Source organism: Trypanosoma melophagium, assembly GCF_022059095.1.
Source record: "Trypanosoma melophagium isolate St. Kilda chromosome Unknown ctg3segment0, whole genome shotgun sequence".
NCBI lineage: Eukaryota > Euglenozoa > Kinetoplastea > Trypanosomatida > Trypanosomatidae > Trypanosoma > Trypanosoma melophagium.
Genome location: NW_027125162.1, coordinates 886815 through 914068, shown reverse-complemented (window position 1 = coordinate 914068; position 27254 = coordinate 886815). Strand labels below are relative to the sequence as shown.

Sequence of the window (27254 nt, the reverse complement as noted above, 5' to 3'; positions counted from 1 at the left end):
ATTCAATGCCAATAAATACAAATAGCGTCTGTTACACAACACCACCTACCATTATCATCATTTCTCAATTGCCCCACCTTAAAATCATCAAATCGGATAGGGCTATGAAAAGGTTGACGGGATGCCGCAACAATCACACGAGGAAAAGAAATGAAGCAGCAACAACAAAAAAAAAGGGGAAAACAAACAAACAAAGAAAAACAGAAAGAAAACGAAAAAAAAAACACAAACAACAACCGGTCATTTCGTTTCCACCCAGAACACACACACAACAAAACAACCGGAAAAAAAAGATAAATACTTTTCTATATTCTCATGGTGGGTCAAAGAGTGTGCATATAGAGGAATGAGGGAAGAAAAAAGGTTCTATTAAGTTTGTTTACCCCATTTTTTCTCCCTATTTCTCTCTCTATTGAACTCATCCCCATATAAATGCATGCAGTGACCTGTACAATTCCAGCAAAAGGAGTATAACGCAACGTGAAATTATAATAATCACTAAAGCCTTTCGGTCCTTCCACTTTTTTTTTCCCAATGGCAATATTATATGATAAATATATGTATAAGTGTACACCAGTATCCGTATTACATATTATGTCTACAACTTTTTAGTCTGTTCTTTTTTTTCCTTTTATTTCCTTTATTACGGTTCGTTTTTTTCTTTACTCTTCTTTGTTTTGTTTTTTGTTTCTTTTATAGGAGAATTCTCTTGGGTATTTAATTTTTCATCGTTTCAATACGGATAAAGAACTCCTTTACCATCAAACTGGGGGAGAAAAGAAAAACAATAAAATGATAATACTATCTCTCTCTCTCTCTCTCTCCAAAAACGCAGCAGTATCCTTAGTAAACAATGTGCAAAGGGGACAAACAAAACAAAACAAAAGAAGAAAAAGGGAAAAATGGCTTTAAAGAGAAAATGAGGAATAACTAAGAATGAGCCACCAAGTAGAAAAATATAAAAATCCATTTCGTTACCTTTGGAATCCTTGAAGACGTGTGCTCTCTCCTATTTTCTCAGATTATCTCAAAGAAAGTGAATCGTATTTAACAAAAAATAATAACCATAATAGTAATAATAATACAAAAAAAAAAAAAGAACAAGAACTCTAATAGAGACGAAAAATGCAGAAATGAGAACTGAGATGCGTCAAAGGGGTAAAGGGAACCTTGAAACCATCCATTGCAAAGAAAAAAGAAACAAAAAGAAGGAGACCGGATGAAAAATAAGAAGCATTTCGTGATTTTTTTTTTAAAATGTTGACGCCTATTTATACATATATACATCTGGAGAGTATACATTACTGACAAGTAAAGCATGCTTTGCCACAAAGAGCAAAGAAAAAAAAAAAGCATTCATATATATATATACTTTCTATTTTTTGTTTTCTTTTTCGCTTTTTCTTTTTCCTCCCTATTACCTTTTTTACAGTTCACTCTTATCACGCAACCAAAGGGGTGTACTTCTACCAGAGTCTACTTCTTCCACCACATCACCAACTATATCTTGCACACTATCTTCGTTTTCTATGACTTCCTCCCCGTCGGTCTTCCTCCCCATCATAACCACTTTTTCCTTTTTATAAGAAACCGGTGTGCTGCCCTCACTTGGAGACACATTTGAAGAGAGCTTTGACGGTTCAACACTCTTAACAGGACCACCACTATTGTTACTATTATTATTACCTACATCAGCATCAAAACGACTATTTGGGGTTTCTTCTTCTTCCTTTATCGTTCCCTGTATGAGTATATAAGGGATTTCTTCATGATCCGTAGACGTCTTTGTTAAACGTTTCTTAATATTTTCAAAGGCATCTTCAAAGTTATGATTCACAGAGTCATTAACACCAAGAGGAGAAGAGAGTGAACGAGGGTTGGTAACAACCCCATACTCTGTTTCCGACGCACGAGGTGGTGATTTATCTAATTTAATGAGAGAAGATCTGGAATTTTTCGCTAATACAATTCGCTTCATTTCCGAACTGCGTCGTCTCACATTTGGTTCCATATTCTTTCTCTTTTCTTCTTTTTGTTGCTCTCGATTTGTTCTTGTTGCTGGTGCTTCATCCCTTACATTAACCACACCATTCTTCTCTGAAACAAACTTATTCCCCATCTGTCGTGGGGCCAGTGGTCCATCCTTTCCCACCCGTCCTCCCCCCTTCGCCGGAGTTTGCAGCTCTGAGGAGGCCCGTCTAATCTCCGCTGAGGGTTTATTATTATTATTATTATTATTATTATTATTATTATTATTATTATTATTATTATTATTATTATTTTTATTTCCCTTCATTTGATTCCTCTTCGACGGCGTGAAGGCCGTTGGGGCGGGCGGGCGGGAGTCCACAGGGGCGGTGGAGACGCCTTCCCGTGGGGCCACAACAGCAGTGAGAGGGGATCGATGTAAGGCGATGCGGGCATCCTTTTGTTCTAATTGTCGAATGAGTTTACGCAGTTCCGCTTCCAGTTTGGCTTTACCGGGAAACATGACATGTGTGACATCTTCTTCTTCATCTTCATTATTATCACTATTGTCTTGTCCGTCTATTCCTTTGCCTTTGGGTTTACCTTCAAGATCAATGGAACCGCCGGCGTTTGAAAGAGAGCTAATGTATCGTTTAATGGTATCAGCATTCTTTTTTATAGCCTTCTTTAAGGCGGTATATTCTTCTGCCTTTATATCGGATAATCCTTCTTCCTGTATACGTTCTTCTAATAATGCAATACGCTCTGATAAATGGGATGAAGTTTCACTTATACTTTCTATTTTTTCTTGTAGTTTCTGAATTTTAGATTGATAATTAGCACGAGTATACATGCCTTCTTTCTGTTGACGAGCACGTTGTTCTCCTGCGGTTGGTTGATCTTTTACCATTTGTGCAAACATAATAGAAGCGCGTCTATCTTCAGTTGTTAGTTCACGCTTACGTTGTTTTAATTGCTTAACTTCCTCTTGCGCATTCCTAAATTCTTCATAGGCTATACTTAATAGTAATTCAATATTTAACATACCATCCTCTCGAGCTTGTACAAGACGTTGTAAACGTTCATTATCACGTTCTAATTTTTCTACTTCTTGTTGAGTAACTCTTTTCTTTCGTTGTCTGCTACTCCGCTGCGATGTACGTGAAGGAATTTCCAAAGCTCGAATATTTTGACGAACTTGTGCTATATCATTTTTAGTCCGCGCAATCTGGCGAAGTAAGTGTGCTCGAGGAGTAACAACCGCATTATTTCGATCTGTTTTACGACTTGATGGACTACGAACAGATGTGCGTGTTTCCTCATCACCCGTACTACTGCGAGTATTAGTTCTATGTAGTGGAGTACTTGTGCCTTTTGAGGTGGATACTCGGGAAATAAGTTTCCCTGGTCCTCTAGAGTTTACTCTTACTGCAGCTGCAGGCGGAGATGCGAATAAAAGAGGAGCAGAATTGTTATCTTCGCCATCGGTGTGAGAAGAAAGTTCTCTACGTTTTCGTGCTGCCTCTTTCCATACGTCGATATCATTCGTTTCATTCTTTTGTACAAACATATAGAGTGGTGTATTACTCTTACTTATTTCTGCTTTTTTATCTACACTAACGACAACATTCTCCTCCACTTTACTAACGGAATCATTATTATTAATATTATTCTTTGGTGGTAGTGTACTCCTAAATACTCCATTAACTAAGGGTCCTCCTCCTCCTGTCGCTAGTAAACTGGAAGATCCAGGTGGAGAAACCACAGGTGATATGGGTGACCCTAATGATGGTGATGATTTTGATCGTGGAGATGATGAGGATGAGGATAAACGTGAATGCGTGGATGATGAAGGTAGACGAAAACGTCGTGGTTGTGAAGGCGATCCTGTTCCAGCATACGGATCATGAATTTCTGACTGCGATGTCTCATTTGTATGATTTACATCATGCAATAACTCCTCCTCTACTGTATTTGTCTGCAGAGGCGTTGTTTTCACCGGATTTCGTTCATACTCCACTTCCACCGATGTAACTTTAGATGAATGTAATACCTGCAGATCCTCCGTGCGTGAGGCAGACGAGGATGAGGCCGGAATGACATTCCGCGTTGTTGGAGTTCCAATCAATCGCTGCTGCTGGGATTGCTTCTTTGATCCCGTATCACTTAGCTTGCTGTAGTTATTACTTATATTACTGATGTGTGGGCTGGGTGTTGGGAGATGACCTCTGTGTTTGCCGCTTTCAATCGAATTAGTGGATGGGCGTGATGATAACAGTTCGGAGGTTTCATATGTTTGATAACTGCTGACGGTGCGCTGCGCCTCATCATCCTCAAAGTCATCTTCGTATTCATTGCTGGGTCCATCACAGTCTGACATGATGTGTGGTAGAGGGTGTTTGTGTATGGGTGGAGAATAATAATAATAATAATAATAATAATAATAATAATAATAAAAAGTGAAAGGAGAGTTTTCTTTTTTTATTATTTTTTTATTTTTGGTTTCCCTTTGTGTGTTTTATTTGTTATTTTTCTTGTTTTTCTTTCAAAGTCTTTTCTTTCTTTTCGCCCTTTTCTTTTTCTATTTTTCTTTTGATTTCCTTAAATTAAATCCTTTTTTTGTGTTGTTTCTTCTAATCTTTATTTTTTGGTTTTTTTCTTCTTTTCTTCTTCGATCCCCAACACGCCAGAGGACAGAAAGAAAAAGGAAAAAAGAAAAAAAAGAGGAAAATTAAAATAAACCAATCCTCTTGTTCCTGGCTATTGCATCCATTGCTAAAAGTCATGATATAAACAAACAAATAAATAAACAAATAAACAAATAAATAAATAAATAATAATAATAATAATAATAATAATAATAATAATAATAATAATAATAATAATAATAAGAAAAGTTGTGAAGCAATCTATGTTTCTATTTGATAAACATTCACAGTGTACAGTGGCAGCATTTATTAGTGAAATGTCCCACCCTAAACATTCCAATCCCATAAATAAACTGGATTTTTTAAAATTTCCCTGCACCATAAAGTACGAATACTGAAACTCCATTAAATAAACAGATAAATAGAACGAATATTAATAATGTGTAATGCATATTGAAAAATTCTCTCTCTCTCTCTCTCTCTATATATATATATATATATATATATATATCTTATTTTAACGCAGGATCAAATCCTGTGTAAAGGAGGCGGTGGTAAACACACTTTGATGCACTGGACCCAAAACCCGCACACCACGCACATGACAATCCCGCCCATTCTGCCGATTCTCCTCCAACACAATACGCAGTTGTGTACACCAAACCCCATCATCTATAAACTCCGCATAATCATCATGATCCATCACACAACTCTCACCTCCCATCATCATCGGAGTTGTTGATGTTATTGGTATTGGTATTGTTGTTGGTGGTGGAGGAGAGGCGGTGGAGGCGATATCGATTCCCCGTGCAATTCCACGCGTTGCCGTTGTCGACCACACACCACTACGTGTATTTCCAGTTCCTCCACTTATTATTCCCACTCGATCACTCTCTTCTACTGGGCGTAATATATTGAGATCCCACGGGCCTAACGTCTCCGCCTCCACAGACAACTTGAGCAGAACCCAACCTTTCGGATCCTCCACGGTGGCGTGGGCGACATCAGCGATATCTCCACTGTGCGTGCCTGCCTGAATGCGTATTTTACGTGGAGTATAACTCTCATCTTGTACATAATCTAAATAAAGCGCCACCGCCACAACAGGGGTTAAACGGGCAAACTCAATCGATATTGTGTGAGGCAGAACTCCATCCGACTGCCAATATGTATCGTGGGAGGCTTCTAGTAAACACGTTACACCGTTTCCGTGTTTGGCGGAACTTACCGTCCAGACGGCATCGTGGAGGGCTATGAGTGCCTGATGTTTTTCTCTGGCTGTTAGTTCATCATCGTCAATCACACTGGGAGATTCACTATCACCACTGTTCATATTCTCATTGTTCTCAGCTTCTAATGTTTCTTCCATCGCTTCTTCTCCGCTTCCAATTACTGGGCGTTCCATTGAAAAATGATTCTGTTATTTTTTTTTGTTTTTTATCTTGTTCCTGAAGAAATGATACATATATAAGAAGAATAAGTTGAAATGATAAATAATAATAATAATAATAATAAATAATTAAAGCCATGATACGTTAATAATATAGTCCATATAATAATAAAAGAAGCATAATTACCATCTACAAGTGAACCAGAGAACAGAAAACACACACACACACACTCATATCATCTTCTATTGAATGAGGAAAATCTTCTAATCGGTTAACACATAATAAGAACAAAAGGAAGAAGAAAAAAAAAACAATTCCATTATTTTTTTCTTTTCTTTTTCTTAAAAAGACAGCAATGGACGACGTACAAGCGCGTCATCATGTAGAAAGATTCCCCATGTGGTGCGCCACATCCACCGCATTGGTGATAATAATACCACTCGCCACATAACGTACAAAATAAAAATAAATTCCAGTCTATTTATATCTCCATTCCCAGGCTGAATTAGAGAAATACACCATTTTATCAAACCAGAATTCAACCAAGTGGTACAGGGTTCCATAACAGACACCAAGGGTTTCGTAACTAGATCAGAAAGAATGCACATAGATGGAAGAAACTGTAATATAGATTTGCACCCCACGAAAAGAACCCACATTGTGAAAACTTCTAATCCAATAATAAATGAAAGGAGAGGAGAGTGTCCACGCAATAACATTTCCATACGACTCATCACATTATAAATATAATGCTGAGCTTGCAAAACACGTGTAGCCAATAATTGTGTACGAAAGTACTGTAGATCTTCAAGCATAGCTTCCACCGCCGCTTCTGACTGACGATAAACAATAGAAGTACCGGAATCCAATGGTGCAGGCCAGCGAGTTGAATATCCAAATATACTTTTAAAAGAAACTGAAAAACATTTGTATATAATGTACAGAAGTATAAACCACAATGTCTGGGTTTGCCACAAGGTAATAATAACAATCCATAACCAAAACTTTCCACCATTCAAAGATGGCATTTGCAATCCAAAAAGAGAATATGGATTATTCTTTGCAAGAAAATGAAAATGACCATTATTTCTAGATGCTTTATAATCTACTGGAACCATCCACCCCCATTTCGTTAAGGAAAGTAATAAAGAACGTGAAAGTGGACTAATTCCAAATCCAGCTTCTCCATTTCTACTTTCTAAATCAACTCCAAAGTATCCTGATGTAGAAGTCACAAGTGCACCGCGAAAGATTGGCAATGGTAATCCTTCGTAACTATTTTGATGATATTCCCATTGCCATTGCATTAACTGTTGAAGATGAGACACCGTAATATCGAAACAATCTTCTTGACGATGAATTTCTGTTGGTGTAGGAAGAGGTCCAGCGAAAACAGAACTCATACTTTTTCCTGAACTTGATAATGAATTTGTTGGGCACGCATTAAATGTTCTTTGTTGTTGATCTTTTTCTTCAATGGTTGAAACAAATTTTAATACAGTTATCAATGGAGGTGGAAGTACGTCACGTGCAAAATGCTTTCGTGCTCGAATACGTTCTGCTACTTGAATCAGTACATTATGTTCACTATTGTGAGGAATAAGTGCCCCTGTAACTGCAGTTTCTCCCCCATTGGTTCCACTAGAGGATGACGGTGTTGTTGGTTTAGGTGTTTGTGGACGAGATAAATTAACAGAGGAGGCATATGGTGCAAGAGTAGATCCACCCATTTTCGGTATCTCTACTGGTGTATCACGCGAGTTGTGTGCGGCTCTTGATGTTGTTGGAGTTTCATTACGTGATTGTGTAAAGGAATAAGCAGAAGTCGTATTATTATTATTATTATTATTATTATTATTATTATTATTATTATTAGTAGTAGTAGTAGTAGTAGTAGTAGTAGTAGTAGTAGCATTAGTATTAGTAGTTGTTGCAGTCCTTAACGTACGGGCAGCAGTGGCGGATCCATTTCCCACACGATCCACACGAAAAGGAGCCCGTTTAGGTTTTGCATCTAAACCAGTACTTGTAGTTGAGAAAGGGACTTGTTTTTCCTCTAAAGGATTTACACCATACTGTTTTTTGTTTTCCTTTTCTTTCTCTTGTTGCTCTTGTTCTTGTTGTTGAACAAATAACGGTTGTAACTCTTGTGTAGAGGGTTGTATGGAGGCACCACATCCTAGTTGTATTGAACTCAAACTACCGATACGATCTTGTATCATACGCACCTGCCGTTGTGCAGCATCTGCCGCATGTTTCTTTGCCAACGTTTTGGAATAGGTTTCAATCGTATTAAGTCTATACCGTAATGCCGCATAAGTAGCCGTACGATTAGACAAGAATGACATACGTGCCTGCAGAATTGTGGGATCTGTTAAGTGCGGTGTTGTGCATACTTTCCATGCACGTCCCTGCAGTGCGGCTTGTAATTGAAGTCGTAATAAAGCCCAACGTTGACTCCACCGCATGGGTGACCATCCTCCCCTGCGGTGTTGTTGTTCTTTTGCCTCATTCTTAACACCAATAGTAGTAGATCCATTATGTTTCTTTGTATGTAAACGTTGAAAAAGACGGGGTAGAAATCCGCGTTTAACGGTGCTGGCCTTATCTGGATTATTATTATTATTATTACCATCACTATTTTGAGTATTCGTACCATACAAACGTTCCTGCATCCATTTCTCCTCCTTCGTCTGTATAACTTTTCCAAGTGGTTTCTGTTGTAGTATAGCAATAAAATCATCTAAATTATGTACAGCTACACAAACGCGAAGTTGTGGTTGATATGGAACGCGAAGGACAAAAATAAAGGCTTTATCTCGTAAATAAAAAGGTTGTTGATATAGGTTTAAGTGTTTTAAATAACTTTCCCAACCACCACAAAACAAGGTAGGTTTGGAAGAAACGAAATATGATACACCATCATCAAACCATGCCGCTTTAATAAGGTCATACTCCTTAGTTGATCCTTTAGGTAAATGAAGAAATGAATTAGCCAAATCGCGAAGACAAAAAGATACGTTTATACCATCCGCTTCAACAAATGGAGAAGTTAAAGATTTTAAACGATCTACCTGATCTTTATAAGATTTAAAGGAATCCTCTGCCAAACTTGTAACATTTTCTGGTTGTGTATGAACATTAGTAATAATTGGATTGAATTTACCAGGGGTATCCAAAGCACCTAATGAAGATGTGGTACATGAAAAAGGAGTTTTAGCAGGTTCCATTCGAACTCTTTTTATATCATTACCTAAACAATAATTTTCACGTAAATTTGTATTATATGCCTCCAAATTAGCTTCTCGTCTTTGTTGCTGCTGACGTAGAAGTACACGTTCTCGAAGAGTAAGACCTCTAACAGATGAAGGAGCAACTGTACTACGTAATCCCGCAGTAGCAACTCTAGAACGTTGAGGCAAACGAGATGATTTTGGAGCTAATGGTGGTCTACTGATAGGAGTACGTCGTCTTATACTAGTATCCGTTCCTGTAGTAGTAGTATGTCGCCAAGGCATTGTACGTGATGCTACACAGAAACTATTTGAATTTGGTCTTGTAGAATGAGTAGCGAATCCATTTTTACTTCGTTTAATGGCAGGAGATGGATTCCATTCATGAGACCAAGCCACATCCATTGCCTGTACTCCTCTTGGACGAACTCGACTACCGTTTTGTGGATAATCATATTCATCAATAATAGGAAATCGAGATGCACCATTATCATAGAGAGTAGCCATCCTTTCAAAAATACGGTTTGGAGTTCTATTAGGTAAAACATCTGCACGATTCCAATTATTACTATTATTAGTACCAAAAGATGCTATATTATTGTTTGTATGATTCATACTATTTCCTCCATGGAAAGAATGAGAACCCGTATTATTATGTTCAAAAGGTGATCGCTGTGAAAAACGTTGAAATGTGTCAGGAAAAGGACCTCCCATCTTATTTCTTTGATATGAATTAGCTTCTTCATGCGCTAATATACCACTACGTGACATGCTAGAAACTGGTGAGGCAAGAGGGTCGGATATACCTTGTACGTATGGGGCACCAAAAGATGAGGGTCGCCAAAAACTCCCACTTGGCGGTTCCGTACCACCAGGACGATAAAAATCATTACTAACATCATGACTACGCCAGCGATCTGTATGGGGTGGATTAAAGCGCGTATCATCGCGTCTGGGCTGATGTGGTGTACCAATTCCCAGTCGTGCACTAAGACGAGTGGAGTAATTCCTAAAAGGATCCAACACACTCGTTGGACGTGGTCGAGATAAGGGAGGTGCAAAGCCAGGAACCGGTGAATCCTCACGCGCCATCGCCGGTCCATGCCCACCACTACGGGGATTATAGGAAGAAACGGCATTCACTCTATTGCCTTCATTAAATGCAGGAACCGGTGAGGAAGCTCGCCAAGGTGCGCCTAAAGTCTCACGAGTATTTTGTTGTGGTGCCGTATTTGTGGTATCAGCGAAAAGATCAGTATTTCCACGCATGTGAGGTCTTGCCGTTCTTGAAAAGACTATAGGACTTCCATCGTCATCAACAGCAGCACCAGATGTAGTCTCGACTGGAGCAAATTCAGCACGATCAAACAAAGTAGATCGCTTGGCATTTGGAGAACGATATGAAGTCGAACGGCGCCATCCATTTTCCCCATCACCTCCATCCATCGCAGTCCTTCTTCCCATTGCCTCCTCTCGCCCCACGAAGTCGCTACCCAATCCAGTATCTCTGTTCCCAAATAGACCAGTGCCAAATGACATGGCAACCCCACCTCGTCTTGCTGTGACACTAGCAGGTTGATCATCAATTCCAGTGCCAAATGACATGGCAACCCCACCTCGTCTTGCTGTGACACTAGCAGGTTTCTCTTCATTCCCAGTGCCAAATGACATGGCAACCCCACCTCGTCTTGCTGTAACACTAGCAGGTTGATCATCAATTCCAGTGCCAAATGACATGGCAACCCCACCTCGTCTTGCTGTGACACTAGCAGGTTGATCATCAATTCCAGTGCCAAATGACATGGCAACCCCACCTCGTCTTGCTGTGACACTAGCAGGTTGATCATCAATTCCAGTGCCAAATGACATGGCAACCCCACCTCGTCTTGCTGTGACACTAGCAGGTTTCTCTTCATTCCCAGTGCCAAATGACATGGCAACCCCACCTCGTCTTGCTGTAACACTAGCAGGTTGATCATCAATTCCAGTACCAAATGACATGGCAACCCCACCTCGTCTTGCTGTGACACTAGCAGGTTTCTCTTCATTCCCAGTGCCAAATGACATGGCAACCCCACCTCGTCTTGCTGTAACACTAGCAGGTTTCTCTTCATTCCCAGTGCCAAATGACATGGCAACCCCACCTCGTCTTGCTGTAACACTAGCAGGTTGATCATCAATTCCAGTGCCAAATGACATGGCAACCCCACCTCGTCTTGCTGTAACACTAGCAGGTTGATCATCGCTTTTAACTGGGGCCATGTTCGTAGATGTTGAGTGTGATGAAGATGTCGCCTTGATCGGGTTTTGAGTATCATTCTTTTTAGTATTTGTTAGATTGGGATCTCGGGGTGCTAGTGCACTTTTTGGTTGATTAGAAGCTGCGTTGAGAGACTTTTTTGCTCCCTCCCGTGTGGGAAGAACGCCATCTGTTCTCCAGCGGCTGTTGAAACCCGATTCTGCAGCCTTTTGCTTCTTTGGAAAGAATCCTATTTGCATAGCGGTACGATATCCCACATCACTAACACATTCTGTACTCCCAAATATTACAGGCATCCATTGTACATCATCTTGTATCTTTGGTACCCGCTGAACGGGTATTGAGTACCATGTATGATCAAGTAGACCATGACAGCTAAATTTCTCTGAATCATTTTTACCAAGAGGACTTTTACCATAATTATCTTCTTCTCTATCAAGAACAGCAACAGAGACTACAGGTCGAATAATACCATGACGTAATTGATGTTGAGCCACGGATGAGGAAGCTAAAAGTCGAAAAAGGTTGTCAACAAGACCATTTTGTTGCATACGTTCTGTTTTATCACTTATACTACTTGAAGTATTTGTTGTATCATCAGGTAATCGTGGTTCATTAAATGAAAGTCCCTTCTCTAAAAGACTTTCTTTTCTATGCTTTGGATTACCAGAAATATTATTGCAGGATAGGGATGTAGTAAGTCGTAGAAATCCATCGGTTTTAGATGTTAAATTCTCAAATGATGCTCGTGATCCACTTAATCCTTTCATTTTTCTTGGAAGCAGTGGTTGTGGAGAGGGACTTCTCCCGCTATCATGGGGGGATGAACGCCTTACGGAGGCAATGGGATCCGGCGATGCTGCTCTTGATGGTTGATTAGAAGAAACAAGTCCTTCTAAAACCGCATCTGCAGTTCCTCCTCCTCCTCCCACTGTTGGTATTCCCCCATTTCCCGTCATTTGTGTTGTTGAGCCGGCAAATCGTGAGAGTGAAATGGTTGGAGATAACCATGGAGATGTTGTTAAGTCTGAGACAAGTGTAATACTCACCGTACGTGCGTCATAGGCCGCTCGGCTAGACTTGGCATAATAGAGAGGATTATTATCATCCGTAACGAGATGATAACAGTCACATGGGGCAAAGGAGTACACAAGACGGCGAACACCAAAAGAAGAAAATACACCTTCTCTTGATTTACGAGGTTCAGAAGAGTTTGGAGTAATAATGGGTTTCTGCACTGTACTACACGTTTCTTTCTGATCTTTTACTTCGTCTTTTACTCCAGTAATTGGTGTTACGTAAGAACGTAAAATTGATCCACATTTAGAAAAAAACTGTGCCATAACAGCATCATCTTCTGTACGATATCTTTCTGGTATTTCAAATGCCAGCATATTTTGCATAGTTTTATTTACGTATTCCTCTGATGAGGTAGAATTCTTTTCTTTACTAGATGATAAGAAAACATTACCCCAAAACCTTGTATTCTCACGTTTATTAGTATAATACTGTTGTTCATCTGGTTCAAATCGAGAAAGAGGAATCTTGAAAACAGAAAACTGCAAAGATCTTGGTACCTGATCATCACGAGAATTATCTCCTGTAGCTACGTAATGAATCATATCACCATCAATCACACGAAATCCCTTCATACCATCTGCAATCTTTACAATATCTTCACCAACCAATGGTTTTTTATTATTCCATGATACATTTGATTCTAATGATGAAGTTTCAGTAGAACTATTTCGTTTATACTTTGTTCCATTTACATTTCCTTGTGTTTGTTGGTACAGCTGTTGTTGTTCCTTAGTAAGCTCAGGGGCAAGAATAAAGTATGTATCATTAAACTGACGAGTTGTAACATGACTCTCTACTTTATTCTTTTCACTCCCTTCAACCGTTTCTGTTCGTTCGCTACTACTTTTACAAGAAGGAATACCTGTAGAAAGTAAGGCATTAAGATGTGATGGAAATGTTCGACAACGCAATTCAGGTGGAAGAAACGTCTTTGGGGTTTGAAGAGCCACGAGTTCCTCACAACTTAATGTCATTCCTGCGAGAGGCGGTGAGGCGAGATGTGTAACGGCTAATATATATACATTCTCCAGTGTATCAGGGTCTTCATACGGAAATCGTTGATAGAGGGATGTTAATAATGCACGATGAAGCACCTCCGCCTTTTCCTCTAGTGAGATTGGTTTATTATTATTATTATTATTTTCTTCTTTCGTTATTGTTGTTGGTGTTATTCTTCTGGCTTCTTCAAGGCTGCCGGAGGGGCGTTTGACGGAAGTGGAGTGACAAAGACCATGTGGTAATGCCAACTGATGTAGGCGTATTCTAAAGTAGTCTACTTCAGGCTCTAAAAAAATCATATTATTAATATTAATACTATTATTTTCTTCTTCCCTTTGTTTTCTGTTTAACCTACAAACACAAAGAGAAAAAAAACAAAACAATTGAAGTTCAATGTGTGCTTTCTTTCTTTCTTTCTTTCTTTTGTTGTTGTTGTTGTTCTTCTTCTTTTGTTTCTTTATTTATCAAGGTATAAAAATATATAAATCTAAATATGAAACCAGTTGATATACTTTTCTTCTTGTTTTCTCTCTCTGTGTGTAAATGTCTATGTTATAATTTCAGAAAAGTGAATTAAATTTGTACTGTACTCTTCGGGTTATTCTAAAATCTAACGCGCTACTATTTTCTTTTTGTAGCAAAAAGAAATAAAAATAAAATACGTAAAACAAAAATAAATAAATAAAAGAGGATATTAAGAGTCAAGCATTATTAATCTTATCCATCAATAGAGAATTCAAAACAATGTAGGTTATAAATATTCACACACATGCACACGCACACAGTCGCATTTAAATATAACGACTTCCCCCATTCTCTCCGTTTCTCTTTTGTATTTTTTTGTAAAATAAAAAAAAAAAACTTAGAGATGCCTTAATTGCATGATATTTGACTAACTGCGCCTTGTCAGTTTTTTTTTCTTTTTCTTTTTTTTCATTTTTCTTCCACACAAAAGAGCCTACTAGCAGCAACTATTTTTATCTGCAGATGCTCTGAAATCTATTCACGCCCATCTTGCTTTCTTTCGATTATTCTTCCTTCCTTGTTATTCCGCCTTTTCATTACTCTTTCTACTCCACGTTTCTCTTCTCTTCTCAGAGCGAATGGGCACCAGCAATGTCACAATACCACACATCTCAATTATACACGGCAACTCTTCTCTGAGTTCACCGTCGGTTTCTAAACACATCATTAACGCCTCACCCTGCAACTTCTGCGAGGATGATGATGATAATGATAACGCATTTGTAGTTCTATCAGAGGGAGAATAGTTACAAGAACGTGTATCCACATCTACAATAGATCTTGATGTATTCCATGTAGTGGTGTTTGGCCAATGGGTGTGTTTGCCTGTATATATCGATGGAATATGCGAAAGAAAGCGAGAGGTTCGCACCACCCAATTCGTTACACTTAAAAGACCATCTGTGGGATTTGCATGCGGGGCAACTTGCAGTCCACCCCCAAACCATCGTCCATTGCCAAACACTAATGTAGATGAGGGAAAACAGATCCAACCATTATGGGCATTGGAATTGGAAATCGCATTAAGGATCGCACTTGGTTTTTTAGCGTCTCGACTGTTATGCTCGGCGTAAAATGGATTGCGTGTTGGATCAATCGCAGAAACATAATCCTCATGATTATTATTCTGTGTGGGTTCACTTTTATCCTCTTTTACATTATAGAGATAGTAATTAGCCCCATAACGTAGTGGTTCTGTTTCTGGAAGTATAGCGTTTCCTTTATGGTTATGTAACCACGCCAAGTCCTCTTTTACACCTTGAAACGCAACACTTGCTGTTTTATTATGTGGATGAAGAAGTGTACCATTCACACAACGTGGAATTTGACTGTTCGACGGTATATCCACAACGGCAGGAAGTGGAAGGAGACGAAATGGTTTTGGTTTCATCTGTACAATTGATGCAACAGAGGCCAAGGCAAACATAACCGTTCCACCCGCCATGGAAAGTAATCGTTTACGTCTATACTTATTAGATTTTTCAATAACATCGCAGGATATTCCACATGAACATTCATTAATGAAAAAGTAATGTCGTCCACTTCGTGGGAAATTTACACGACCCACATCCACATCATACACTTTAAATCCAGACAATTCCCGCTTGCTTTTACTACTCTTTTTGCTATAGATAGAGTGGCGGGGATTACGTGAACCCCTACCACCTTCTTCTTCATTATTCATATTAAGATAATCACCACGACCACCATTCAAATGTATAACGCCTACATCTACTTCGGAAACAGGCTGTGATGGTGAAAGCGATATAAGCTCTTCATATATTCCGCGTACGACAGATAAAAAATCCTTCTCATCACCACAGCTGAGTTTAAGTCGTGAAAAGTCAGCCCCTGTTCCCGCACATATATATACCAAAGGAGGGAGAAAATGTCGTAGAATAGACTTATCCTCAAGGGATTGCCAATAATAACGTCTAGAATAACAATCGTGGTTATTATTATTATTATTTTCTTCCTCTTCTTTTTCTTCTAATTTGTGCTGCAGCAAAGATGGAAGAAGTTCACGAAATGTCGAAATAGTACCAAAACACATACCATTTACAACATCACTTAAAGAACCATCTCCACCCATAGCCGCAAAGACATGAAGCACATCTTCTTCTTCTTCTTCCCCATACACAGAGGCTTCAATCGTAGTAACTGTATTACTAGTATTAGTATGACTCGTAGTTGTATTACCGTTCATCGTAGTAGTCGTACTATCCGTTGTGGTTCTTATTTTTCGTTCTTCGGCATTTCGCATACATCGCCGCAGTTTAGCTGTTACTACATGCCGTGTAATGTATTCTGCGATTTCACGTCCGCGGATGTTTGCTTCTGTGCTAATGATATCTACACACAATCCCGCCCCTTTCCACTCAAACTCCGTAAACGCACTCTCACTCCCATTTAAATCACCATACTCTTCTTCTTCTTCTTCCTCTAATAATAATTCTTCTTGCTTTTCTTCGTCTTCTTTTAGAGTTTTCTCTGCGGTTGTGTGGTGCAGCAATTCACTCGCCGTCCGCGCACGAGTGATGGCCATTGAGCAGCTTTTGTTTAGTGCCTTTTCAATGCGCCGCCGCAGTACAGCACCACGGCCGTGGCCGCTAATGGGATTCACAATTATCCACACATGCACTAATGGTGAGTCCATTCAGAATATATATATATATATATATATAGGGAGAGATAGATAGATAGATGGATGTGTGTATGTATGAAACGTCAAACGTAATATTGGCGGATATAAATACAGTTGTTATTGCAATCACGCAGAAATATTTACACACGCAGACACCACCCCCACAGCCGTACTAATACAGAAAATAGGTTGTAGGTATATATAAGGAAAAAAAAAAAGAACAGAAAGGAGGAGAGAGAATAATATGAATACAGCAAAGAAGAAGAAAAGAAGCCAACAAACCTCCCAAAAAAACAATAAGGAGAAAATAATGTATATATATACATGTAGTGTATTGAGAGAGTACTTACACAACTATAAATGTATCACACGGTTGGATACCGCTAATAAAAGAGTTTCCTACATAACAAAAGAAAAGCAAACAAATATCAAACCTCTATGCCTATACCCAAGAGAATGTTTGCTTGTATGGTATGTATCCAACTATATATATATATATATATATATATATATATATATATAAATGTATAGAAACGTGCAGAATACAAAGCTACAAGCGAACACTAAATAGGTATCATCATTACAATTCAAATAGAAAGTACAAGCTACAGCATCGATATCATCTTCATCAATAGTAACAATAATAAAAAAAAACAAGAAAATACAGTAAAAAGATTGATTAACTAAGTAGAACTTTCACGGGTCCCTCCCTCCTTTTTTCCCTCCTCCCTTTCACCATTCCATTTCTCTTTGATCCCTACTAGACGAAAAAAAAAAAAAATGGTACAAACAGCAGACCAAAAAAAGTTAATTAAAGAAAAAAGAAAAAAAAAGATACACAGAAGCAAAAGTAACAGAAGAACAACAAAACAAAAAAAAGCAGCAGGTCCTGATATTTTGTTAGAAGGATCTCTATGCGAGTTATTTATAAATGTAGTAGTGTGCCATTAGGTGAAGAAAAGAAAAGAAAAAAAAGAAACACTACTGTGAACACAGCAGAGTTAATCTCCAGTACCGTCAATGAAGAGGAAAAACATCCATAAACGAAAATAAAAGATGCAGAGATAACGCGTAGCATCATCCTTTGTTTGTTTATTTTTATTTTGTTTTATTTTGTAGTTTTCATTGGATTTTCTTTTTTTTTTGTTTTCTTTCTTCCTCTCCTGCACTTGATGAATTAAAAAAAGATTCATTCATACATTCATGTTCTTACCCTTGTTCTATATTATTTATCCTTTATGTTTTTTTTTTCTTCTCTTCTCTTATTTTTTTTTATCTTGTTCAACAATTTCTTCAAATCCTCTTCATCTCATTGTTAAATTACTGTTTTCATACATTCCAACACACAAACATCCACAAGCACAATCACATACATGTATTTCATATATATAACTAATATATATATATATGTATATTTCTCTCACACATACAACAGTCAGCAGTAACAGTTTTTCTATTTTGGTATATCACTTAACAATCATCATCATCATGTTCATATATTTTCTCATTTACGCCTATTACCTCTATTGGTATTAATACCAATACCACCATGTTCAAGTTTCTTCTTCAGAAGATTCATCACAGATCGTTCAAAATTTCTCCGTCCTTTTTCAACCTTTTCGCACATTTTACCACACAACGCAGTTACCTGCGAGTTCACTATTTCCTGTTGTTTGTTTAACACCAACAATGTTCGCTCATCGGAATGTTTAGTGAAAACCTGCAAGGCATTTTCCATCGCATGTTGAATACGATTTGGCAGTTCCTGTAACACCCGTCCCATTACTTCTTCTTCACTACTGTTTGCCCCTTTACTTTTCTGCAGTGTTTGTTCCAAATCCTTCTGTTGCTCCTTACGTAAGCTGAATAGTCTCTGCGTGAGGGATTGATCCAAATCACGTTGAAGATTTTTCCGCAGATCTTCCAGTTCCTCTCGCAAGTCAAGACTCATTTGCTCCTTTGTTGGCATAGAACTGATAGACTCGTTTAGCCGCTTTTCGAATAGACCAACAGATTTGGTAAAAGCCACATTATCCACACCGGCGCCATTGTTCGAATGCTTTACCTCTTTTTCTATGCTTTGTACACCACTTTTTAATTCCTTCAGCACTTCATTGGTACCAGATAATTGCCGTTGAACATCTGCAAATTCTTTTGTGGCATCTAACAATACTTCACGTTCATTTTGAAGACTCTCCATTAACTCTATAACACGTTCCCGTGACCAATACTCTACGAGTTTGTTAAGTGTACTTACAAGGTGATCCGTAGACTTTTCATGACGAAGCGCTACTTCTTCCAGTGCACTTGTTACAATAGAACGTAGAGTTTCCTCATTTACAGTATTATGCACAACTTTTTTTTTTTCTTCTTCTTCCTCTTTATAATAAGAACGTAATCTACCTGGAAAGGGAAAAGTACTTTCAGCTTCCGTTTCCTGTACTTCATCAGTCCTATGACGATTGGATACCTCTGTCGTTCGTAGTGCAAAGAGAATATTCTTCTCACTAAAGCAGTGAGGAGCCATAAGAACCGTAACATCTGCAACTTCTAAAAGATTCGATTGAAGACTCTTTTGATATTCTTGTCGAAGTAAACTGGCATCATCTCCAATAAGAAATGGGGCACTGAGTAGTAGTAATACCGGAACAGGTCCTTTTACAGTTTCCTCTGTTTCCCCATTATCCATTTCACTGCTGCTCACACGCTGCGTACAGGCTTCCTTAATAGCATGCGTGATGGTAATTAATGGTGTACGACAAGCCCCGGCGCCTGTTAATCGGTAATAAAGTACAAACACTTCTCCCCCACCGTAGAGAGGAAGATTGAGAAGATCTGCAAAGCGAACTCTATCCACAAATCCAGCAAACAGTGTTCTTTCAACCTGCGATGGCATTTTAAATGGGGCTGCCAATGAGGATCGAAACATTCTCTGCAGGGATTCGCGTGTTTCACTCAGTGAAAGTGGTGTGGGGGATGTTCGTGTCCGCACGGCTCCAGGCGGTGGAACGTACGAGAGAGACGTTGAAACATCTCCGTTATTTCCATCTTGCACTTTCTTTCTTCTACTTTGCCTTGAAGGTGGTGTACTTTTTCGTTTTTTCATTTTTTCTTCTTCATGTTTAGAATGGCTAGATGCAGCGATATCATTGGCTTTAGATATCTCTTTCTCTTTCTCTTTTTCTTTCTCTTCTGCAGGACTTTTCCCCGCATTTTCTCCAATCTTCACAATCATTCCATTTCCCTTTTGTTTCTGCAGAACCGACTTTGCAGCGGCTGACTGTTCCGCATTCAACACAATCGCCGTTGTGCCCTTAAATCGTTCCCGCAGTTGAAGTGCGGCCGTTAACACCAACTCATTCGCCTCCGCATCATCTTTTTCAAGTGAAGTTTGCACCAAAACAAGCAGCGGGTGATGAAACTCCGGGTTTTCCTGCAGCTTTCCAACCTCTTGATCGTGGGAAATCAAAAAGCGTAAAATAGATGCCGCATTATTACTTTCCACACTTCCGCCGGTGTTATCAATAATTAACATATTAGCGGTGGAGGGAAGTGCCTTCTGCAGGAGTTGAATGAGATTGCTGGTGTTGTACGCGGGACGAAAAAGGGCAGGAGGTACGGCTCCATTTAAAGCAGAGACCAATAACAATCGCCTGGCACAACGGAACATACGTTTAGATATGTGTGTATTTATATATTTATAGTATTAGTGTTATTATTGTATGCGTATGTTTGTATCTATGTATATATTTATATGTTTGGACGTATGAATGTATGAATCAATGTATGTATGAATTTGTGAAAGAATGATTCGACGGAGAATGCAATACGAAAAATAAACAAACAAACAAACAAACAAAAGAAACAGAAACGAAGCGTTCGGGTTAACTGCCGTAACTAACGCTATTACTGCTTCTATCACTATTTATTAAAATGACCTAGCAGATAAGAAATATATATTTCTCAAATTCACTCTCCTTCTATTTATCTTTTCTTGTGTGTGTGTGTGTGTTTTCTCTTTCTCGCAAGGGAAAGAGTAGACGATGAATATACGTATGTACGTATAATGTATGTGCAGATATGGTCGTCAGTAGTTTCTCTGCTTATTACAGATAAATAAGAGTGATATATATATATATATATATATATATATATATATACTATTTTATACGTATTTTCTTTTCCTTACTATATCCTTGCTCTCAGAAATATTGTTCTTCTCTCTTCAGACGTGAGGAGAGTGAAAAAAAAAAGCGAAGCTCACACACAAACACACCTGTACACTCAGTCACTCACTCACGCACAGCAGTGGTAGAAAAAAAAAAGAAACTGGTGGTGGTGATGGTTGTGGTGGTAAATTGGGGTGCTGATGTAGCTTTTCTTCTTATACTTCTTTATTACAATATGGAGCAAAAAAAAAAAAAAGGGAAGAAAAATAAATAAATAAAGCATATTTTTATTTAAACCATCTATAGAAAAAGAAAGCACACACATATATCAATAGCCACAATGGCAACCAAATAATATTAATATTATTAATAAATGTATAAACACGTTAGAGAAAAATAAAAATAAATAAAAACAAATTCAGTGTTTTAAATATCACGTGCAATATTTACTTCCTCAAACGGCCCAGAATCCACAAAAGGCACATAATCCCCACGGTGCTGTTCTGGATACTCCACATCCCACAGTGTGAGTCCATACACCGGCGCTGGTGGGAGTCGTTCCCGTTTAAACCGCCGCCGTGAGGGTTCAAACCCGCTTTGTATCGCCTGTTGTAATTCCAATTCATCCCACAGTCCATGACCGGCGGCTTTTAACACACTCACCATATTGCGAATCTGATGCCGCAGAAACGACTGGCCGATAAACCAAATCAACACCTCATCCTCTTGTCGCACCACATCTAGGCGATCAATGGTGCGAATGGTGGGCAAATTTGTGGCGGCCCGATAATACTCCCGTGGATGTGCCCCTGGCTGAACCACACGTTGACCGTATTTATTAAATGTGGGAAGTGCCCCTGCACGATCTAAATTACTTGGGCCTTTTTCGAACAGCACTTTGGGTGCTTTTCCACGTGTTTCCCGCGGGGATTCGCCAGTGGCGGTGGGTCGATAATGTTCACTCACAGCCGCTCCAGTGGCGAGACCACCGGAACTTACTGCGGCCCGCCGTAAGGCATTTGCCATTTTTGGATCTGCAAAATAACCGTAATCCATTGTGCCCTGCAATGCCTTTGCAAACCGCTGCATGCGATTAACATCTAAATAACGATCAACATGCCACTGCAGTCCAGCATCAAAGAGAGGCGGCGCCACACGATTAAGAATGCGATACACATAAACACGGCGAAGTCCACTATGACGAGCATGGAAGTCTTGATTCTTACAACGCTGACAAGATAGAATAGCAAGAGGTTGTTGTCGCTTCTCTAACCACATAGTGGCACGTTGAATTATAGTACGCGGCTGAAGTGTTATATGACTTGGTACATCCACATGACAAGATAAACGACGCACGGAAACTCCAACTTCTGGTATAACACTTGCAACTACTTTTACACTATCCACATCTAATGCTACGGCTAATGCCTCTTCTAATACCGTTCTAGCATGATATCGACTACTCATGGTTTCACCAGAAAAGGAGGAGTTTGCAGGGTTTTCTCCTTCACTTGTATGAGTGACATGAAGTGGAACTTGTCTTATACTTCCATCAGGTGCCATTTCACGTCTATATGATTGACGTTTGGTACTTTTCCACCATCCATCAAAGTCATTTCCCTGATATTGCACATCCACACGATAACGAGTACTTCCAGGTGGAATGATTTGTTGTCCTGGCACATACGGTTCCCCTGCAGGATCTGTTATGGCGTTTCCATCCACATCTCCTGCTGGAGGAAAATACAAAAAGGCATCATCTAATAATTCTTGCTCCACAGTTTCCACACTGGCAAGACACGTCGTAGTAGTAGCTTCATCTCCAGTTTGTAACATATATAATTTATTTCCAAAATCTTCATCTTCCTCTTCCTTATCGCCTCCCTCTTCTGGTACAGTTGTAATAACCGTAGTAGTTGTTTGAGCTCCTATTGTTCTTCCAGGCTTTTCTCGCAGTAATTGACGTTTTCTATCATCTTGAAAAAGTCGGGTAATAGCATCATTAACAGCTCGTTGTTGTTTCGCTTCTTCGTCATTATTAAACCAACGGTGTCTATGCGATGCATTATCCACAGAAATAGACTCTCCCTCTACGTGTTCCACTTCAAATATATTTTCCTTCTTCTTGTTCTTCTCACCATAATAATAATCATCATTATTGTTATTATTATTATTATTATTATTATTACCATAATCATCTATTCCTCCATCCTTTGAATTATTACGGAAAAAACGAAAACTGCTCGTTATCGGTATAGAATGCATATACAATAAATGATGATGATGATGATGTGTATTTCCTCTTAAAGAGACTACACGCACCAATGGTGTCGTAAGTGACAGTGATCGCAAACGAGAACAACCATTTAGAGTCCACATTTAATATGCAGATTTTAAATCACCCTCTGTTCTCTTCCTTTTTTCTTGTTAACTTTACAATATCAATGAAAAAAAAGAAAAAGAATTAAATGTAGCACTCGTTCCTCTCTCTCTTTCTTTATATATTAATTTATTTGAAAATAGACAGACATTAAAAAAAAAGACACAGACTGATAACCCTTTTTTTTTCTTTGTATCTTCATGTCTTCTCTTGACATAAAACGTTGATTTAACAGCAAAAAAAAAAAAAGAAATCAACAGAGAGTTTTTAACGCAAATCAAAATTGTCGCACTAAAGAAAAATCCAGAAACGAATAATATTTTAAAACCTTCCAGAAAGAAAGAGACAAACGCACTTTGTTTTGGTGTAAACCCAAGAGAATCACTTTAACAAGCGAGACAAATTACCTCTCTCAAAGATTTACTTGGAATAGAGATAACAGCATATTCCAACATACAATCGCACGTTATTTTTTGAATTTTTTTTCCTTTTCTTTCTCTTTGCTTCGCTTATTCAATCTAGTAATATCAGTGGTGATTTCTTTCCTATCTCATTTTTCTTTCCTTTCCTTGTTTGATATTGCTTCCATCTGGTACATTATTTCCTTTTCCTCTTCTTCTTTCATCATCACTGTGTTATTATGTATTCAACTAACACACACACATACCTTATTTCCTTTTTCCTCATCCCCTTTCTCTCTCTCTCTCTCTCTCTATTTATACTTTTAATCCGAATCAAAATTGGTTTCGTTTCTTTTCATAGTACAATATACAACATACGACTGGTTTTGTGTGTCCAATATAGCAGGTAGAATGCACACGATCGGCGAGTAAACCTGTCCACATACGCAGACTTTGATCACTACTCGCCGTAAAGAGAAAACGTCCGCAATCACTGAAGACACAATCCCACACCCATCGTGTATGTCCTCTCATTGGCTCAAGCGATCTAAATTGCAATACGCGAGCGGGATGCGAGTGTGTGTGCCCCTCCATACTTACAGACGGTATTACAGAGAATAACTGTGAGGAGGCATCCGGGACATCTGCGGCTCGCACACTTGCCGCTCCTTCTGCTGGCTGCGTACATGCGGCATCCACTACAGTCGTATTCGTTTTTTGTAGTTCTGCCATATCACTACTGGCATCTGTTGTTGGTGGAACCTCCGCCGTACTTTCGGGTTTCTCTGATGCAGTAGCCTGCGTTGTCGCACTCTTTACAGGATGTAATAATGCCTGTGTATTGTTGGCTTCTTGTATTTTCTCCTCACGTGCTGTGGAATTGGAGGCGATTGCCTCTACGGGATAAGAGTCAATCAGCATAGTAGTAGAAGCCGCGGTATCACTTTCATGACTGCTCGATAGTCCAATATCGTCACGTTGAGTTAACTTCAGTTGATCCCCTTGTTGAAGTTCGGGGGGAATGAGAAAGCGTCCAACGGTGTAATCGGCACAGCAGGTTACCAATATATCTGTATTGGGAGATATAGCTACCTTTAGAATATATTTATAGTGTGCCTGAAGGGAGTGAAAAACTTTCATATAAAACTGTTGTCTAAGGGGTGACATTTGGGATAAGGAATTCGTGGGAGTTTCATTTCGCAGTAATGCCTCACTTTTACCAGGTGATACGGTTACTTGCAGACTACTAGGATCTAAACTGCCTGCAAGTGCACCAGCCGCACTCACACCAGCACTAGCACCAGGTGATTCTCTATTATGACCCACAAAAGGTGAACCTAGTACATTGCCCTTTAACACACTACTTCCCATCTCATTACTTACGAGTGCGGAACGATAGACACTTTCAGGTTGTAGACAACTACCATTGGGAATAGAAGTTTTCACTCCACCAGATCCCGTTGTTGTTTCACAACTTCCAGTAGCAGCAGCAGCGCTAGAGTCAACGCCTTGCGGATCCATTGTTGTTTCTTCTTCAACCAATGATGATGACGTCTTATTATTATTATTATTATTATTATTATTTATTATTATTATTATTATTATTATTATTATTATTCACACTCTTTGAGTTTAAAAAAGATTTATTAGATTCTCCTTCAAAACGTAAAAAGTGTAATTTCCCTGCATTTGTTGCCGCTACTGCCCAACGTGCAAGTGGTTCAATAGCGATACTTCGAATAGCGGTGTAGTCTGAATCAAATGTAATTTCCTGCAATGGCATATGACCAAATGACATTTCTGCAGAAACGTCCAGTTGTTGTGTGGCTACAGCTATAATAGTTGGTAAATGCCAAACCGAAACTCGCCCAATTTGCGATCCCGTAAGTAGTGTTTGTCGATCAGGCGATAGTGCACTACACGTAATCGCCGCCCCTGTTGTAATATCTCGCAATAGTTTTAACTTTGTGGCGGAGTTTACACTAAAAAACCGAATATGCCCATCCTCTGAAGTCGCATACAACACCGTTAATAATTCCTCGCTCGTCGAGTACTCCTCGCCGTGTGGCCGCTGCGTCGCACATAAGTCGACGGTGGCGTTAAATAAACTGCTGTTGGATCCCTCCGTCGACTGCCCAAAGAGCGGATCGCCGGCCTTTAGCGAGCGGAGGGGAAAACTGCCAAGACTCGTCATATTCATCGCAGAGGAATTCTCATACGACGAAAACAACGGTGGGGCCTGTGTTCCCACTCCTCCTCCTGTATTATTATTATTATTATTATTAGTGGAGGCGCCAATATCATAGACACGTAAAACACCAAATCCCGCCACGACGAGATAAGTTGTGTCTGGAATGAGCCACAGGGCGTTTACTTGCGAGTCCTGAAAGGAGAAACAGCGGACGGTGCGGCCGGAGGCGCCATCCCAGAAGCGTATCTGTTTATCGTAAGAAGCGGAAATGAGAAAGGCCGCAGACATTTATCGAAATAATATATATAAATATATATTTCTTTGTTTGTTTCTGTTTGTGTGTATTATACCACTTTTCTCGATTTCTTTTTCCTTTTTTTTTATTGGTTTAGATACCTTTTCTTTCTTACTTTCTTTTCGTTTGTTTGTGTGGTTGTTGTTATCGTACAATATTTCCTATGAATCTATATCTCTCTTTTCGCTCTCAGTTATCGCCTTTCTTTTTTTTTATTGTTTTCTTGTGGTTTTACTTCTCTTCGTTCTTCCGCTATATTAATCACAAAGAAAATGTAAACCCAACAAGAATAACACAAAGAAGAAGAAAATAATAATAATAATAATAATAATAATAAACTTCAAGGAATACTTTATTATTATTATTATTATTATTATTATTATTATTATTATTATTATTATTATTATTATTATTGTTATTATATTTATTTAGTTTTTTTTCTTCTTTTGTATTGGTGTGTTGTCCTTCCTCTACCACAGTAGGCGATGTGGGGACTTGCTTGAATACTTCTCTTCTCTTTACTTAATAAGTATATAGGTTATATAGTAAATAAATAAAAAGAAAGAAACTAATATATATATATATATATATATATATATATATATAAGAATAACAGTAGTCATACACAATAATAATAATAATATAGATGAACAGAGAAAGAGCAATAAACACCTCCCCCAAAATAGGAGAGAAGAAATATTATCACATTTCGACTGGGAATACAGGTAAAATAACAGAAACAAACACACACACATAGATACTCATATAAATATAAGTATATATATAGATATATATATGAAATAAACAATAAACTGAAGCAACCATAACAGCAAAAAGAAAGAATGCTGTCTGGATAGATTAAAGAGAAACTTCGACATGGAAAGAAAAAAAGGAAAAAAAGAGATGAAACACATAGAGGGGAAGAAAAAAAAAACAATCGCATCATTAGACGCCAGCAAAACTGAAAAGAAAACAAAAAACAAAAAGAGAGAAGATACGCTCTTTTACTTCTCATTACTCAAGTGATAAAGAAAGAAAGAAGCAAAACATTAAAAAAGTGACTTTCATCA

At 38.6% G+C, this 27254-nt stretch overlaps 8 protein-coding genes across 9 annotated transcripts; all 8 read right to left on the bottom strand.

Annotated features, from left to right (window-relative positions):
- Nucleotides 1-1426: 1426 nt before the first annotated feature.
- Nucleotides 1427-4348, bottom strand: LSM04_000360 (uncharacterized protein; the record flags this gene model as incomplete). Its single annotated transcript, XM_067337337.1, has 1 exon — nucleotides 1427-4348. One exon carries the CDS (start codon nucleotides 4346-4348, stop codon nucleotides 1427-1429), a length of 2922 nt encoding a protein of 973 aa, XP_067189570.1.
- A 785-nt stretch (nucleotides 4349-5133) lies between these two features.
- Nucleotides 5134-6021, bottom strand: LSM04_006645 (APC10/DOC domain; the record flags this gene model as incomplete). The annotated part of the gene is made up of 1 exon (XM_067337336.1): nucleotides 5134-6021. The coding sequence occupies one exon, from the start codon at nucleotides 6019-6021 to the stop codon at nucleotides 5134-5136; it is 888 nt and encodes a 295-aa protein (XP_067189879.1).
- Nucleotides 6022-6348: 327 nt separating this feature from the next.
- Nucleotides 6349-13878, bottom strand: LSM04_006492 (uncharacterized protein; the record flags this gene model as incomplete). Its single annotated transcript, XM_067337334.1, has 1 exon — nucleotides 6349-13878. The coding sequence occupies one exon, from the start codon at nucleotides 13876-13878 to the stop codon at nucleotides 6349-6351; it is 7530 nt and encodes a 2509-aa protein (XP_067189871.1).
- Nucleotides 13879-14624: 746 nt separating this feature from the next.
- LSM04_005130 (uncharacterized protein) lies at nucleotides 14625-16760 on the bottom strand (the record flags this gene model as incomplete). The annotated part of the gene is made up of 1 exon (XM_067337333.1): nucleotides 14625-16760. One exon carries the CDS (start codon nucleotides 16758-16760, stop codon nucleotides 14625-14627), a length of 2136 nt encoding a protein of 711 aa, XP_067189809.1.
- Nucleotides 16761-18252: 1492 nt separating this feature from the next.
- On the bottom strand, nucleotides 18253-20418 carry LSM04_006659 (uncharacterized protein; the record flags this gene model as incomplete). Its single annotated transcript, XM_067337332.1, has 1 exon — nucleotides 18253-20418. The coding sequence occupies one exon, from the start codon at nucleotides 20416-20418 to the stop codon at nucleotides 18253-18255; it is 2166 nt and encodes a 721-aa protein (XP_067189880.1).
- A 925-nt stretch (nucleotides 20419-21343) lies between these two features.
- On the bottom strand, nucleotides 21344-23296 carry LSM04_002777 (Pseudouridine synthase I; the record flags this gene model as incomplete). Its single annotated transcript, XM_067337331.1, has 1 exon — nucleotides 21344-23296. One exon carries the CDS (start codon nucleotides 23294-23296, stop codon nucleotides 21344-21346), a length of 1953 nt encoding a protein of 650 aa, XP_067189689.1.
- Nucleotides 23297-24031: 735 nt separating this feature from the next.
- Nucleotides 24032-25219, bottom strand: LSM04_004668 (uncharacterized protein; the record flags this gene model as incomplete). Of its 2 annotated transcripts, XM_067337329.1 has the most annotated exons (2): nucleotides 24645-24653; nucleotides 24737-25219. In XM_067337329.1, 2 exons carry the CDS (start codon nucleotides 25217-25219, stop codon nucleotides 24645-24647), a joined length of 492 nt encoding a protein of 163 aa, XP_067189782.1. The 2 variants fall into 2 exon arrangements, with proteins under 2 accessions (XP_067189783.1, XP_067189782.1); XM_067337330.1 differs by having other exon boundaries at nucleotides 24032-25219.
- Nucleotides 25220-25277: 58 nt separating this feature from the next.
- On the bottom strand, nucleotides 25278-26177 carry LSM04_000334 (uncharacterized protein; the record flags this gene model as incomplete). Its single annotated transcript, XM_067337328.1, has 1 exon — nucleotides 25278-26177. The coding sequence occupies one exon, from the start codon at nucleotides 26175-26177 to the stop codon at nucleotides 25278-25280; it is 900 nt and encodes a 299-aa protein (XP_067189569.1).
- Nucleotides 26178-27254: the final 1077 nt, after the last annotated feature.